Raw genomic sequence first — 14959 nt, 5'->3', positions numbered from 1 at the left:
GATGAGGATGCCTGGGTATGTATATGCACTTCTGTGTGCCCAGCCATGACCTTTGAGTTCCCTGAGCTGGGCTAGATCAGGCTAGCTCCTTACTGAGCATGGCAAGGCCTTGCTGTGTATGTTGGTGCCTGTGTGGGATGCTGCCAAGGGTGCGTTGGCGGTGTGTGTGAGTGTGTGAATGTGTGTGTGTGAGCGCATGTTTGTAGGAAGAGGCGTTCGCTCTCTTAGACCTTGCTTCTTTCTGTGGTTTGGTTTCTATAGAGACACTTCCTGTGGTAGAGAAAAGAGGTAGTGAGCTGGTGTTTCAGGATGTGAGGGCCTGCAGGAGCAGAGCCGGGCTCTCCACCGCCCTGCCTACAAGCTCTGGCCGGTACTGCCCCCTGTCCCCATGGTGGGCGCCCTCTGCAGCGGGGACCGGTGATCAGCGGCGGCATGCCAGGGAAGCCCAAGCACCTGGGCGTCCCCAACGGACGCATGGTGAGTGAGGGCTCTGGGCCAAGGCCATGGGGAGGGGTGGGCACACCCAGACAGAGCCCCAGAGCCTGCAGCTGCCAACAAGCAAGGGAAGTTGGCGACAGACAGCAACAGGCAGTGAGACTAATGCTCACACCCTAGGACCTTCCCAGATGGCTCAGCTCGGGACCTGGGGACCCTGGGAATGAGGTCAGCACAGAGTGGGCACAGCTTCTGGTTTAGCCCCCACTGCTCCCTCACCTGCTACTTTGGCACTGTCTGGGCTGTCTGGGTCCTTGAACAGCAGGGAGATGATGGGCTCCTTGCCCTCTGTCTACTCCTAGAGTGGCTTGAACCCCCACACCTCTCTCTATCTCAATCCTTCCTTTCTCCCCTCAAGTCCTTGGTGCCTAAGGTCAGGACAAACAGAGAACCCTCACTGGGTCACGGCCCTGCAGCTGGACCCACTCCAGAGACTTCCTCTGCCAAACGTGAGGTCCTTGGGCAGCCTGGTCAGCAGGGTTAGGTAGGGCTGGGGGGAGGTCAGCATGGTGGTGCAGTTTTACCTGCTCAAGCCTTCAGGAAGTGCCCCTCTCTAGCACCTTCTTCCAACCCCAGGACCACCCTCAGAGAGCCAGCTTCTTTATTCACTGGGCAGACTGGACCTCCTATCCTCTCTAAGCCTTCAGCCCACTTGGCAGAGCCCCAGCTCCTCCCGAAAACCCCAGGAATGCCAACCAGTGTCTTGGCCCCACTGGATTCTAGTGCCAACTTTGCTGTCCTTTACTAACAGGTGGGATAAGGAAAGCTCCTCTCTGAGCTTCAGTTTCCTGTCCTAAAAAATGGGGAGATTGGAACAGATCTCAAAGGCTTGTTGAGATGATTAAGTGGAATGACGAACACAAGGACTGGAGGGATCCATGTGGTGCTGTAGGATAAGCACTGGACTGCTAACTGTAAGGTTGGTGGTTTAAATCTACCAGCTTCTCCTCAGAAGCCCTATATAGGGTCACTATGAGTCAGAAACTGACTCGATGACTCTTAACAACAACAGCAATGTCCACTATATTCTCAGCCCTTCCTTTGTGAGAATTTCCTGATTTATGAAGAAACTGAACCACCCTTCACCCCCACTCTGCCTCCTAATTCCCAAGACCTATCTCCATCTCTCCTTCTTCCAGTATCCCTCCCCAGGCTGGCTAGGTGGGAGCGACTTAAACCCCCACAAAGCTGGCCCAGTTCCCTTTTCACTGTTCCCATCAACCGACCTCTGAAAGCTCCCAAAGAAATTATATTCCTTGAACTTCCATTCCCAAACCATGACTCTCAACTTGACCCTTCCCTCCACATCTTGACAGAGGTGGAACAGACTCAGGCCCACCCCTCTCTGAAGGAAGGAGCAGCTCCTCTGATGCCTAGAACTGCAAGGCAGCTGGGGGATCTGGAGACAGACCCAAATTCATTCCAAGTAGAGAGGGTGCCCCAACTTTTGCCCCTTACCTGTCAAGCCCATGGACATCCTTGCTCCTTCAAGCAGCCTTTTAAACATACATCAAACACAGGTTTATCTTTGCCCTTTCTGGACCCATTCTGGAATCTCTGTGCCACCTTTTGGAATGCTGAGACTCCCAGACTGGTGCTTGCTGGTTCCTGGGAAGCTCCTTGAGGCACTGCCTAGCTGGGTTGGGGTGAGTGGGCAGGCATCTCAGCCTGGCCTTAAGGACAGAGATGTGAACAGAGAGACACATGGGACCAAGTGTTTCCTTCTTTCCAGAAGTGACCTGTGAAGGAGGTTCAGGGGAGTAAATGAAGCGCAAGCAGAGGGCCCGCTAATCCTCTTCCACCTCCCACACAGCCTGGATGGGGTCCTTCCCCCTCACCCTGCCACCATCCCACCACCACCATTATCTCTGCTGGGGCAGCTCTATTTGTCAGCCCATCTTTCTGTCACTCAGCTTGTCAGGCAGTTGTAATGAAACCTGTCACTGAGAGATGGCTCCCAGCCTCCCTCCCAGAGATGTCTTCATAGAGATCCAACTGCCACTTCTTCACTTGTCCCTTTATTCACTCATTCATTTAACAGACCCTCCCTCATACCTGCTCTATGCAGGCCTGCTCCAGGCACATGGAAGCTGGACCCTGCCCTCCAAAAGCTCCCAGTCTAGCAAGGCTCCAAAGACACGAGTGCCAACAAATAGATAAAATGTAGGTTTGAATAAGAGCCACAGGCCACATCTCGACAAAGCCTGTGGGACCTGAGAAAGGAGAGCTCACTTTTCTGCAGAAGATGGTCCTTAAAGGAGGAAAGAGCCTGGCCTGGACGGGGTGGACACAGGGTGTGTGTGCAGGGAGGGGAGGCTGCAGTTAGGCCTGGAGAGGGGGCAGCTATTACGTCTACCACTCTCGGGGGGCCTGTTGTCTTCTCCAACTGATGAGGACAACTGTGAGGTGGTCACTGGACCCCTCTGGGCTGGGCACTTGTATACAAGGTGGCCACCCAGAGGGCCCAGACTGGGTGTCAGCTCAGTAGAGCTGGCACAGGATTCTACAGGGTTCAGTGGAGTATCCCCAGAGAAGGTCTTGGAGCCTCAGTTTCCTCAAGTAAAGATGAAAGGAGATGATGATAGAGTGGTCAGCTCAGTAACTCAGCCTTCCAGTGATATCCTGAGATCTGACCCCTCCAGCAGACAGAGTTAGCTGAGAGCCTTTGAGTCCTTCACCTTCATTGACCTTGCCCACCTGTACCCCAGGCTGAGGCCCTGTGGCCTCCAATCTCTCTCTGGTATGTCTCCTGTCCACAAGGGGAGGCAGCTCAGGTGAGGAAAGAGCTCAGACTCCAGTCAGGTAAACTTGGGCTCTAGTCTCAGTCATTTCCCAGCTGTGTGACATCTTTGGACCTTGGTTTGCTCATCTGTAAAATGGGGGTAATGTGTGCTACACAGGATAAGAAGGTAAGATTGGAGTCACAGCATGGATGTATGCTGCCAGAGAGCACCTGTCCCATAGCTGGAGCTAAAGAACTTTTGGGCCCCATACTCACCTTAGTATTCTTCTGAGATGAAAGTAGTTTCCCAGGGCCCCTTTCTGAAGTGTCACTGGTGACCTCCCCCTCCCTCACCTTCCTTCCCCTTTTCTTCCATTCATTCACTACTTCTCCAGCTGACTGAGTGGGGTGAAGCCATCCCTTCTCAGCACAACTTCCCAGGCCTGGCCATGGGCTCTGTGTGGCATTCTGTTTGAGCTGCCACCCTGATTGCTGCAGACCCAGTGCTTTCACATTTAAGCCACACTCAACCTCACCACCACCTGAAGAGGGGGAAACTGAGGCTCAGAGGAAGGACGTTCCTTGCCCCCAAGTGGTGGAGCTAGAATTAGACCCTACCTCACTCCACCCTACCACTAGATTTCTGTCCCTGCTCAGTCTCAGCCTGGATAACTAGTGGGACTAGAGGGACTTGGGGAGATCTGCAAGCAACCGATGGTGGGGCTGCTCAGGTCACAATGGGCATCCAGAGCCTGGATGAGTGATGGTGCTGTGCTTCCGAGAAGGGAGTAGCAGGCTGGATAGGAACCTAGGGCCTGGTTGGGAAGGGCTTCAGCTCTGTCCCTCTGCACAGCCCTGGAGGAGCCAGGACTTCAGTGTCCAGTGGCCTGAGTTCAGGGAGATGCCTTTCGTGAAGTGAACCAGATGGGGGAGGGCAAAGGCAGGGAGTGGTGTGCTAGTGAACCAGTTTCTTGCCTGACCGTACTTTGTACAAATTTTCCTCCTCAGAGACTTAATCCCAGGCTCCAGTGGGGAGACTTTACTCAGAGGAGCCTAAGGCTGTAAAACTAGAAAGAGACAGGACTAGGATTCAAATCCAGGTCCAGTTGACCCCAAAACATGTGCTCCTTCCTCTCTGGCAGGAGTCACCAACTCAAATGCCTAGCTGGGTCAGGCACCAATACTGCTAATAACAGTAGCAACCAACAATAATAGTAATGTTCCTCAAACACTTACCACCTGTTTTAAGATCTATACATATATTTATCTCATTTAATTCCTGCAACAACCTTCTGAAGTCAATGCTATCATTGGTTCCATTTTTAAAGGTGCACAGAGAAGTCACATAGTACAAATTTGAGCTTAGGCAGTGTGGGGCAGCCCTTGCCTACAAATAAAAGAAACATGTCAAGCAGGCCCCAATGGCCACTAGGGAGATGGTGAGTCCCTTTTGAGGGAGAGGGGTTACTGCTCAGTGCCAACTAAAACTGCCATTCTGGAAAGAAGCTCAGGGTTGCTGGAACATCAGAGTCTTAGAAAAGAGAAGACAGAAAGCTGTAGTTTTATGTACAATCTCCTGATATCTAGTATGAGAAATCCCTTTAAACAAACACAAAAAAATAACAATAAAATTCTTATGGCCAAAATATTTATATCAGTTGCTGTTATTGAGTTGATTCTGACTCATGGCAACCCCATGTGTGTCAGAGTAGAACTGTACTTTATATTGTTTTCAGTGGCTGAGTTTTTTGGAAATAGATCACCAGGCCTTCCGAGGTGCCTCTGGGTGGACTCAAATCTCCAATCTTTCTATTAGCAGCTAAACATGTGAACTATTTTCACCAATCAGGGGCTCTGATATCCTACATATCTGTGGGCTGAATTCAGCCCACAGATGGATACACTGTAGTCTGGGTGCTCCCAGATTACTATGGGAGTCAAGGATTTCAGCAAGGAATGCAGGGAGTATTCCAGTGGGGTTGGGAAGAAGGGGCAGGTGGTAGAAAGCTCCCAGAGACAGGACCAAGTGAAAATGTAGGAGGTGAGAGGGAGGGAAGAATTGGGATGACTCAAGCTCTGAAGTTGGGATCCCAGGTGATGAAAAGAAAGACGGGATGCAGGGAAGCAGGTCTAGCACTCTGCCTATGTGGGTGCAGAGGTGGATTCTATTGGGGAACTGACTGAGTTTGAGGGACTCATGGGACATTTTGTGGGGAGATGTTTGCAGGAAGTTGGCTTTGAGTGCTTAGAGCTGGGGATATGTGGGTGGAAGAAAGGGCCCAGGACAGAGTCAGGGAGGGGCAGAAGCTGTTCTGAGTGGATGATGAGGAAGTTGGAGGGGCTGCTAGAAAGGTAGGAAGAGACTCAGGGAGACCACTGCGAGAGTCATTTTGAGAGAAGGGTTTTTCTACTTCACTGAAGGGAAATTCCCAAAGACATCTGAACTTGCTTTGGGGTCAGCCTCTCTAATATTGCTCACTGTGTGGTCCATGGACCAGTAGCACCAGTCTCACCTGGGAACTTGCTAGAAATGCAGAGCCTCAGGCCCCATCCTGGATTTACTGAACCTGTATCTCTGTAAGTGGGGTCCTCCAGGTTTGAGGGCCACACAAGTTTGAGAACCACAGCTCTATACTATACATGACATCCTGTGCTCTGCTCAAGGTGTGGTGGGACCAGTGGGAGACCTGAACCCCAAGAAGAAACAGTTACAATGGAAATGCAAAGGAAATTAGTAGCTACAGGGACACCTCTGCTTCCCCAAAAACAAAGGCAAGCAATGATGTAGCACTTACCACGCACTAGCCATTGTCCTATTGTAGACTAATTGGATCCTCACAACAGCCCAGGAAGTGAGTTACTATTATTATTAGCACCATACTCTATTTATAGAGGGAGAAACAGAGACAAGCAGGTTAAGGAACTCACCCAAAATCACACAGTAAGTTCCAGAGATAGGATTTAGAGTCTGTGCTGGTACCCACCATGCTATGACTATCAGATAGCTGGTGAAGTCCTAGCCCACAGTTATTAGCACATGATATGAACAGGAGCCAGAAGCCATCTGAGTTAAACCCTGACCAGGTAGGGGTGTGGCTGGGATGTCCAGGGCAGCCCTCCAAGCAGAAGAAAGCGCAGGTTCAGCTCTAGGGTGCTGAGTGGGACTGTCCCTTGGGAATCTTCACTGGGCTCTGCTCTGACTGTGTACCTTGGGTCTCTTTTAGGTTCTGGCTGTTTCAGATGGAGGTAAGTGATGGATGTGGGAGACTTGGCTGGGCATGGGGGTGAGAATAGGTTGAGGGCACCCCTGCCATATGCTATCTTTCCAGGTATTGTACCTGGAGAGTAGATGGGGCTGGGCAGGGGTGGCACAAAGCTCACTTCACTTATCCATTCTCTTGCAGAGCTGAGTAGCGTAGCAGGGCCTCAGGACGAGGGCCGTGGCAGCTCCCTCAGCATCCACAGTCTTCCTAGCAGTTCCTTCCCCACCGAGGAGCAGCCTGTGGCCGGCTGGGCCCTGTCCTTTGAGCGGCTGCTGCAGGACCCACTGGGCCTGGCTTATTTCACTGTAAGCCCTAGGGTGACATGGGGAGGGCAGATAACACTGGCCATGAGCTTGGAGGGGAGGCATGGAGAGGGCATAGATGGAGCTGTTCTAGGCTGGCCAGGGTGGTGTTCCTCCGTCAGCCCTCAGCTAGCCTTTCTTTTGGCCCTCTTTCTCTTCTCCAAGCTTCCTTCTCTCTTTCTCTTCTTGCTTTCTTCTCTCTGCTCCTCCGAATTCCACACCACCTGACTGTCTGGTGGGCCCTTTCTGTCTGGCTCAGTCTCTTGATTCTGTCTCTTTCCCAATCTCGGGCCACATCCTGACTGGATGGCCGTGTCTATGCCTGCCATCCCTTTCATTTCCACTAGGAATTTCTGAAGAAGGAGTTCAGCGCCGAGAACGTGACTTTCTGGAAGGCCTGTGAACGCTTCCAGCAGATCCCTGCCAGCGACACCCAGCAGGTGGGGGAGAGACAGGCTCTAGCATCAGAGTGGGGACCAGGGCTTGGGCGGAGTTCGCTGGCCCTTGACCTCTTCCTTCTGCCCCTCGTCCCCAGCTAGCTCATGAGGCCCGCAACATCTATCAGGAGTTCCTTTCCAGCCAGGCGCTGAGTCCCGTGAATATCGACCGTCAGGCCTGGCTTGGCGAGGAAGTGCTGGCGCAGCCCAGGCCAGACATGTTTCGGGTGCCGCAGCTTCAGGTGGGCAAGCCCGGTGGGGGCGGCATGGGATGGGGGCCTGGCCTTGGAAGGAGAAGACTTGGTAGCAGAGGCCGGATCCGATCCAGGGCGGAGCTTGAACAGAGGGGAGAAGGATTTGGAGGCGAGTAAATGGACTGTTCTGGTGTAGCCCTTTAGGATAAGCACTGGACTGCTACTATAGGGTCAGCAGTTCAAAACCACCAGCCGCTCCTTGGAAGCTCTATACAGAGTCACTATAGTCGAACTAGATGACAGTTGGTTGGTTAAGATGTTAATTGGCACCCTGATGGCACTTCAGGGTAAGTGTTGGGCTGCTAACCAAAAGGCTGGGGGGCGGGGGGGGGGTCAACTGCTAACTACAAGGTTGACAGTTCAAACTCTCCAGTGGCTCCATTCTTAGAAACCCTATATAGAGTCACTAGGAGTCGCAATTGACTCCATGGCAGTGGCTTTGTTTGGGTTTTAAGATGCTAATAATGCTAATGTTAAGCCTCTTGTCTGCCGCGCACAATGAGAAAGATGTGGTAGTCTACTTTGTAAATGTTTTGTTGTTGTTAAGTACCGTCGAGTCAGTTCTGACCCACAGTACCCTGTATAGAGTTTTCTAGAAGCGACAGGTGAGCTCGAACCGCCGACCTTAAGGTTCGGTAAACCGACTTTGCAGTCCAGCGCATTAACCCACAGCGCCACATATTTACAGCCTTGGAAATCCAGTTCTACTTTGTCCTATAGGGTCGCTAACGGTCTAATGCAAATATAGCGCTTAACGCAGGAACAGAACCTAGATCAGAGGATCTTACTTAGGGCTTCGGTGGAAGAGGAGCTCTTGGAGGATGAGAGGCTAGAGAGAGAAGAGACGGGACCAAGAATAGGGGCGTGGCCTGGACCGTGGAGGTGGGGCATCAGGGACTGCAGAGGCAAGGGGCACCCAGTCAGAGTTGACTTCCGAGCTCGGAACGCTCCTTTCTACTCGGGATCCTGGCTTCTGTCTTGCAGATTTTCAACTTGATGAAGTTCGACAGCTACGCGCGCTTTGTCAAGTCACCACTATATCGCGAGTGCCTACTAGCGGAGAGCGAGGGGCGCCCCCTGAGGGAGCCTGGCTCCTCACGCCTCGGCAGCCCAGACGCTACGAGGAAGGTGAGGGCAGAGGGACCGTGACCGACAGGGACCTTGCAAGCAGTCTGCAATAGAGGACGCCCCTAGGTGCAGATCTACAGAGGTGTGCTCATGGTCGCATGCAGGTTTGGCCCCGGCCCCATGCTATCATCGCCTTCTTTGTATTCGCAGAAGCCAAAATTGAAACCCGGGAAGTCGCTGCCACTAGGCGTGGAGGAGCTGGGGCAACTGCCGCCTTCTGAGGGTTCTGGGGGTCGCCCACTTCGCAAGTCCTTCCGCAGGGGTGAGGGAAGCACAGGGAAGAGGTGGCTGGAGACGGTGTGGTGGGAGCTTGGGCCAGCCTTGGGAACGCCCACATCCTTCTGATTGCCCTCAGCGACTGTGTGAAACCTGAAATGCGGGTCCCAGTGACCACCACGTTGTCCCAGGTGGTTCGGTTCCCAGGCTAGTCGCCAGAAGCTTGGGAAATCCCCAAGGTAGCGACGCTTCCAGAAACCCAAACCACATTCGACCTCAGCAAGAGGGTGCTAAACAAAGTCTTAGAGAACGTCAACTCTTGGGCCAGGCAAGGGAAGGAGGGGCTGAACTTTCTCGTGCTCCCCCTTTCCCAGAGCTGGCAGGCGGGACCGCAAACTTGCGCCGAGAGTCTCAGGGGTCCTTAAATTCCTCCGCCAGTCTGGACCTAGGCTTCCTCGCTTTTGTCAGCAGCAAATCTGAGGTAAGCCAACTGCTGGGGGAGACAGAAGTGCAGGCTAGGGTTACTACGCAGGCCCTTTTTGGTGACCGCATCCAGCCATCCATTCCAGTCTCGATTCCCACTTCCACCTTCCTACTTAATCGCTCTCCCAATTCCTCAGCCCTCTTCCTGCCCTCACTATACTGAGTGCTATGCATATCATGGGCACACATCGTCTGTCTGCCCGTGTGTAGGTACCCATTGGTGGATCTATCTGCCCTGGTGTGCACATCATGTGTGTGTGACTCAGAGGGTGGGTCTGTCTCTGGTGCCTATATGTCTGCATACATGTGTTCCTATAGGAAGCTGTATCTTTATCTGCCAACAGGTGTGCCATGTGTGCCCTTGGGTGTGTGCGCATGTGTGGGCACCAGTGAGTGTATCCGACTCTGTGTAACTATCTGCACACCCTGGCATGTGTACACATAACCTCCCATCCCACCTCCTTCCTGCCCAGAACCAGAGTCACCGGAAGAGCCTTGGGAGTGCAGAGGGTGAGAGTGAAAGCCGGCCAGGGAAGTACTGCTGCGTGTACTTGCCTGATGGCACAGCCTCTTTGACCATGGCCCGACCTGGCCTCACCATCCGAGATATGCTGGCAGGCATCTGTGAGAAACGCGGTCTCTCTCTACCTGACATCAAGGTCTACCTAGTCGGCAAAGAGCAGGTGCGAACCTGTCCAGACCCCAACCCCATTCCTGCCTCTATTCAATTATGACCCCAACCCCAACTCCATTACTAAGGAGCAATTCTAATTTCAACTCTATTCCTTAGCATTATCCCAATCCTAACTCCAACTTCCCGTCTCTATACCCAACCCCAGCACCCACTCCTTACTTAAATTCAGACATCCACCCTCACCCCCATAAAAATCCTATTCTCTACCCCATACCCATCCTGTTGTCCAACTTCTTTCATCATCCTTACTGGGATCATCTCAGGGAGGTAAAGATGTAAAGTTGTCCCCCACCCCTCATCACTGCCATCCCCCCTAGTCCATCTCTGAAAGGGCCATTTGAAGGGAGTCTTCACCTCCTCATCTAACCCATGAAAAACTTTAGTTTGTGGTTCAAACCGACCTTGCAGTCCAGCTCCTTGACCCACAGCTCCACATCAGGATTCCAAGCATTAAGCATTAAAGAAGCATCTATGAAAAACCCCACTTTAAACAAAATCATCCAGGGGGATTCTAAAGGAAAACAGTTACAATCCAGGGAATTCATCAAGATTTCATTCACCCAGGAGATAAATACTGAGACCTTGCAAGGTGGTTGGGCAGAGGTAGCAGGACGTAGATTCTGCCCTCCAGGCCCACAGGTGAGTCAGGCAGGATGTCATCAGGACTAAGGTGTCAAATCTCCAGGGAGAGTTTCTAGTGGAGGGTGGGGAGGAGGGGAAGGAAACTAGGTATTTCTTTCTAGCTGTTCTGGGAAGGTTTCATGTAAGAGGCAGGATGGGGAGGAAGGAGTTTGTCTTCAGTGATGTAAGGGCAACAAAAAGAAGGAGCTCTGACAACTTTCAGGTCACCAAGGCAGCCGCTAGTAGCCCAGATGGGCCTTCAAGTCTGGCTAAATATAACTTCACACCCACACTCCACATGTCCATGCAGCGCAGGCCTAGCGCCTGGGAAAGTCTGGCCCAGCCGCCCTCCAGCCTCTGAGTTGGTGCAGAAACATGGGGCTTCTGGGAGTGGAAATCACAACAGTTATTGTTTATGTACCTACTGTGGGCCAGGCACTGTGCCAGATGATCTATGTTCCTCTGCCCCCTGGATGACTTAAACAGTGTGCACTTGGCTATTAACCAAAAGCTTAGCTGTTTAAATTCACCCTGATGGCTTATTTCCATAAGATCACAGTCATTGAAAGCTATGCAGCACAGTTTTACTCTGAAACACATGGGGTCACCATGAATTGGAACTAACTCGATGGCAGTGTGGGTTTTTTGGTTTGTTTGTTTGTTTGTTTGTTTGTTTTTGCCTTACAGCAGCCTGGGAGGTGAGCTTTTGTGCGCCATTTTTCAGTGAGGAGGCGCCTCCTAAGTAGGGGTAACGGAGAGAAGTGAACTGTCAAGAAAGCACAAAGCCTAGGAGGTTGACCAAAGGTGCAGGAGGAAATAATCCAGTTGGACTAGCAGGAGTTCAAATACCTGAGGGACAAGAGAGTAGCTATCTGGAAGTAGATTCAGTCTTAGATCAGAAGGGGTGGTCCCCAAGCTTTAGGACCTAAAGTGCCCCTTATTGAAGCAGTCCATGACCATTTCATGTCTCTCCCGCCTTGCCTCTCATGCTTCCCATAACTACATTCCTTCCCAAGCTCTGTCCAGCATTCTTGCCTCCCTTCTACCAAGACCTCAGGAGCCCTGGTGGCACAGTGGATTAGTTGTTGGGCTGCTTTCAAAAGGTTGGCGGTTCAAGCCCACCAGGTAGACCAAGGCACAAAGATGAGGCTATCAGTTTCTGAAAAGATTTGATGTTAAGTGCCGTTGAGTTGATTCCCAGACATAGCCACCTTGTATTGGGTTTGCAAGGAGCCCCTGGTGAATCTGATCAGACTGCCTACCTTGCGTTCAAACTGACCTTGTGGTTCAGTGCATTGTCGAAAACCGGGGAGCAGTTCTTTCCTGTCCTGTAGGGTCGCTGAATCAGAATGGACTCAGCAGCGGGTTTTGTTTTTAGATGGTCTCCCAAGACCTCGGGCTCCTAATCCAGGCTGGTCTTAACCCATCTGCACCCCTACAGTTCTTCTCTGACGTTTAGGGCGCCCCAATAGCGGCCACGTCAGGAAGTGGCTGTGGCTCTCTTAGACCCTGGGGGTTGCTCAGGGTCGGGGGAGAGACTGTAACCCTGCTTGGCGTCCGCAGAAAGCCCTGGTTCTGGATCAGGACTGCGCCGTGCTGGCGGACCAGGAAGTGCGACTGGAAAACAGGATCACTTTTGAGTGAGTACCTGCCCTGCAGCGTAAGGGCCACGAGCCCGCCTCTCCACGCTGAGTCACAGTTACCAGTCTCTTTCTCTGAACTTGCCATTTGAGATTGCCCAGTCTCTGGACTAAGTTCACTCCCCTAAATCAGTCCCACCCACCCCCCAGTTCAGGCTCCGCCTTCTCTCCTCTTGTCGCTGGTGGGTTGGAGGAGAAGCGTGGCCGGCTTTCCGCCAGTCCACAGCTCTAGGGTCTCGAGCAGGCTGGAGTTGGCGGCGCTGGAGCGTGTGGTGCGGATCTCTGCCAAGTCCACCAAGAGGCTTCAGGAAGCGTTGCAGCCCATCCTGGCGAAACATGGCCTCAGCCTGCAGCAGGTGGCGCTGCACCGGGTAAGCGGCAGGTTTGCGAGCAGGGTCTGGGTGGTGGGGAGTCGAACTGGCTGACATGGGGGCTGCTGACCTATCCCCTCAGCCAGGCGAGAAGCAACCGCTGGATCTGGAGAAGCTTGTGAGCTCGGTGGCGGCCCAGAGACTGGTTTTGGACACTCTCCCAGGTACGGAACTTTGGTCACCTAGACACAATTAGCCTCTGGGGACAGTGTAGACTCTGGAGGAAGTGGGACCGGGAGGGAAGCAAACCCGAACGGTGGCGCTTTCTGCCACAGGTACTAAGATCACCGACGCCGATGACTTATCTCCCCACCGCTGCCAGGTGAGCCAGGAGCTGATGCTCTGTCCTCTTCCACCCTCTGCTACGCCCCTTTCTTCTGCGGCTCTGACCCCACTTTCTTACAGGGCGGCCCTCCCAGAACCCCGGATAAGGCCGCCCATTCCCTTCCACTACCCTCCAGCTCGCTGGTCGAGCTGCCTGGTAGTGTCGCTAGGAAGCGCCAGACTTGTGACATTGAAGGTACATTGGTGATGGTGGGGGTTAGGGACCAGAGAGGGCGGGGCAGTGGTGTTGGGTTGGGAGTCCTTGAGAGTGCTATTAGAAAGGCTTGAACTGGATGGAGACCAGAGGGCCTTGGCTGGGAACTGGGGCCACTGGTGCTAGGATCTGAGAGGCAGTGGTCACAGTGAGGGGAGCAGGGCTCTGGTGGCTCCTGACTATGTCTGTGACTACCCCCAGGCCTGGTAGAGCTGCTGAACCGGGTGCAGAGCAGTGGGGCCCATGACCAGAGGGGCCTTTTGCGCAAAGAGGACCTGGTACTTCCAGAATTTCTACAGCTGCCTACCCATGGGCCCAGCGCCCAGGAAGCCCCACCACAAACTGAATCAGAGGCCCCGCCCAGGGATGGCCACTTGGACTCGGCCCTCTGACAGCTGCCCAACAGTCCAGGCCGGCTGTATCGTGCCTGCCGGCCAAGCATGCCACAGGTCCACTCTGCATGCCCAGTCTGTGCCATGAGTGTCCCTGGCTCCTTCTTCCCTGGGCAGGTCCCATGGAAGAGTGGGGAAGGGGTGGCGAAGGGGCTCCGGTGAGCTATACCCCATGACTACCACCACCTGCCCTCCCATAGCCTCTCCAACTCTCTCCTTGCAGCCAGGCCCTTAGGTAGAATGTGGGCCCCACCCAGAGGGGTGGCATTGGCAATACCAGCCTCCCTACCCTTTGCCAGGGCTCAATGGAGGAAGGGCAGGACCCCTCCTCAGGGAGCTGATATGGGGGTGCAGACCTGCAGCCTCTTGCTCCACTGATACAAACTGAACTGTCATATGGATTTTGCAGTTGGCTTTGGGGCAGCTGGGTATGTCCTGGATGTATGATATTGTTATTATAATAATAATTATTATTCTGTCATGTGGTGTGTTCCTTGTGTACCAGTCTGCCCTGTGGCCTTTCCCCCACACACTCCAAATCACACTGCCTCTGTCACCAAGGTCAATGCCAGGAGCTCTAGGGGGACCTCAGGATGTGACTCCTGACTTCCTGTTGTCAGAAGCTATGTTCCTAACTGCAGAGTGTATGATGTTTGTGTGTATGTGTGTGTGAGAGAGAGAGGAAGAGAGAGATGCAGCAAACGGAAGGAAAAAGTAGAACCCTTTGGGGAACCGCCTCTGCCAGACTTAGTGCCGTCCTGTGGTTTTCATGGGTCTGCCTCCATTATTGTCCTCTGCTTCTGTGTGAACCTGTAGTTGGGGACTGAGTGTCTCAAGCTTGACCACATTGCATACATTGGCAGCCCTGTGTGGGAGAATAGCCGTTGGCAGCTGCAGGGGACAGATTCTGACCCTTGTCAACTTTGGCTGGAGGGTCTTCCCTGTCCCAGACAGCCAGGCAGACTTGGACATCTGACAGGGAGAAGAAGCAGGGAGGACTGCCCAAAAGGATAGCCCCAACTTTGGGGAGGGAAGTGAGACTTGGGCAGCCCCTGTACTGAGAGGTAAATGCTACAACAGAGGAAGCAAAGAGACACAGGCACCTGAGAAGGCATGAGAGGAAGGGGATCTCCTGTGTTTCCAATAGGTAGAGCTCTCTGCCACACTCCAGGTCCTTGTGTCTGCTGTACCCTCTGCCAGGACTGCCCCTACCTGCATAGTATAATGTAATAGAGTTCCTTTCATTTCTGAAATCTATGGGAGGGCACAGTGGGTTTTGCTGACCCAACATCCCTTTCTCCAGAGTAGATCCCAAGCCTTCCTTAGGGGAGTTTCAACCCTCCATTTTCTGTGGCTATGTTGACCCCACTTCCAGGCTACTGGATTGGGTTCTTGACCAAGGC

The 14959-nt window shown here is 53.0% G+C and overlaps 1 protein-coding gene across 1 annotated transcript; it reads left to right on the top strand.

Annotated features, from left to right (window-relative positions):
• The first annotated feature begins 432 nt into the window (after nt 1-432).
• RGS14 (regulator of G-protein signaling 14) lies at nt 433-13556 on the top strand. Its single transcript, XM_006873488.1, has 15 exons — nt 433-477; nt 6442-6463; nt 6622-6785; nt 7130-7222; nt 7318-7461; nt 8458-8601; nt 8752-8863; nt 9192-9298; nt 9780-9983; nt 12179-12255; nt 12500-12626; nt 12709-12790; nt 12902-12948; nt 13032-13146; nt 13366-13556. The coding sequence occupies exons 1-15, from the start codon at nt 433-435 to the stop codon at nt 13554-13556; spliced, it is 1674 nt and encodes a 557-aa protein (XP_006873550.1).
• The last annotated feature ends 1403 nt before the right edge of the window (nt 13557-14959 follow it).

Source organism: Chrysochloris asiatica, unplaced genomic scaffold, assembly GCF_000296735.1.
Source record: "Chrysochloris asiatica unplaced genomic scaffold, ChrAsi1.0 scaffold00242, whole genome shotgun sequence".
NCBI lineage: Eukaryota > Metazoa > Chordata > Mammalia > Afrosoricida > Chrysochloridae > Chrysochloris > Chrysochloris asiatica.
Note: the sequence above shows the minus strand (reverse complement) of the source record. Positions and strands in the feature narration are given on the sequence as shown.

Coding starts and splice junctions, on each gene's coding strand:
- RGS14 (XM_006873488.1), top strand. CDS start 433: ATGCCAGGGAAGCCCAAGCACCTGGGCGTCCCCAACGGACGCATG. Junction 7,462..8,457: donor TTCGGGTGCCGCAGCTTCAG/GTGGGCAAGCCC, acceptor TCTGTCTTGCAG/ATTTTCAACTTGATGAAGTT. Junction 12,627..12,708: donor AGCAGGTGGCGCTGCACCGG/GTAAGCGGCAGG, acceptor CTATCCCCTCAG/CCAGGCGAGAAGCAACCGCT.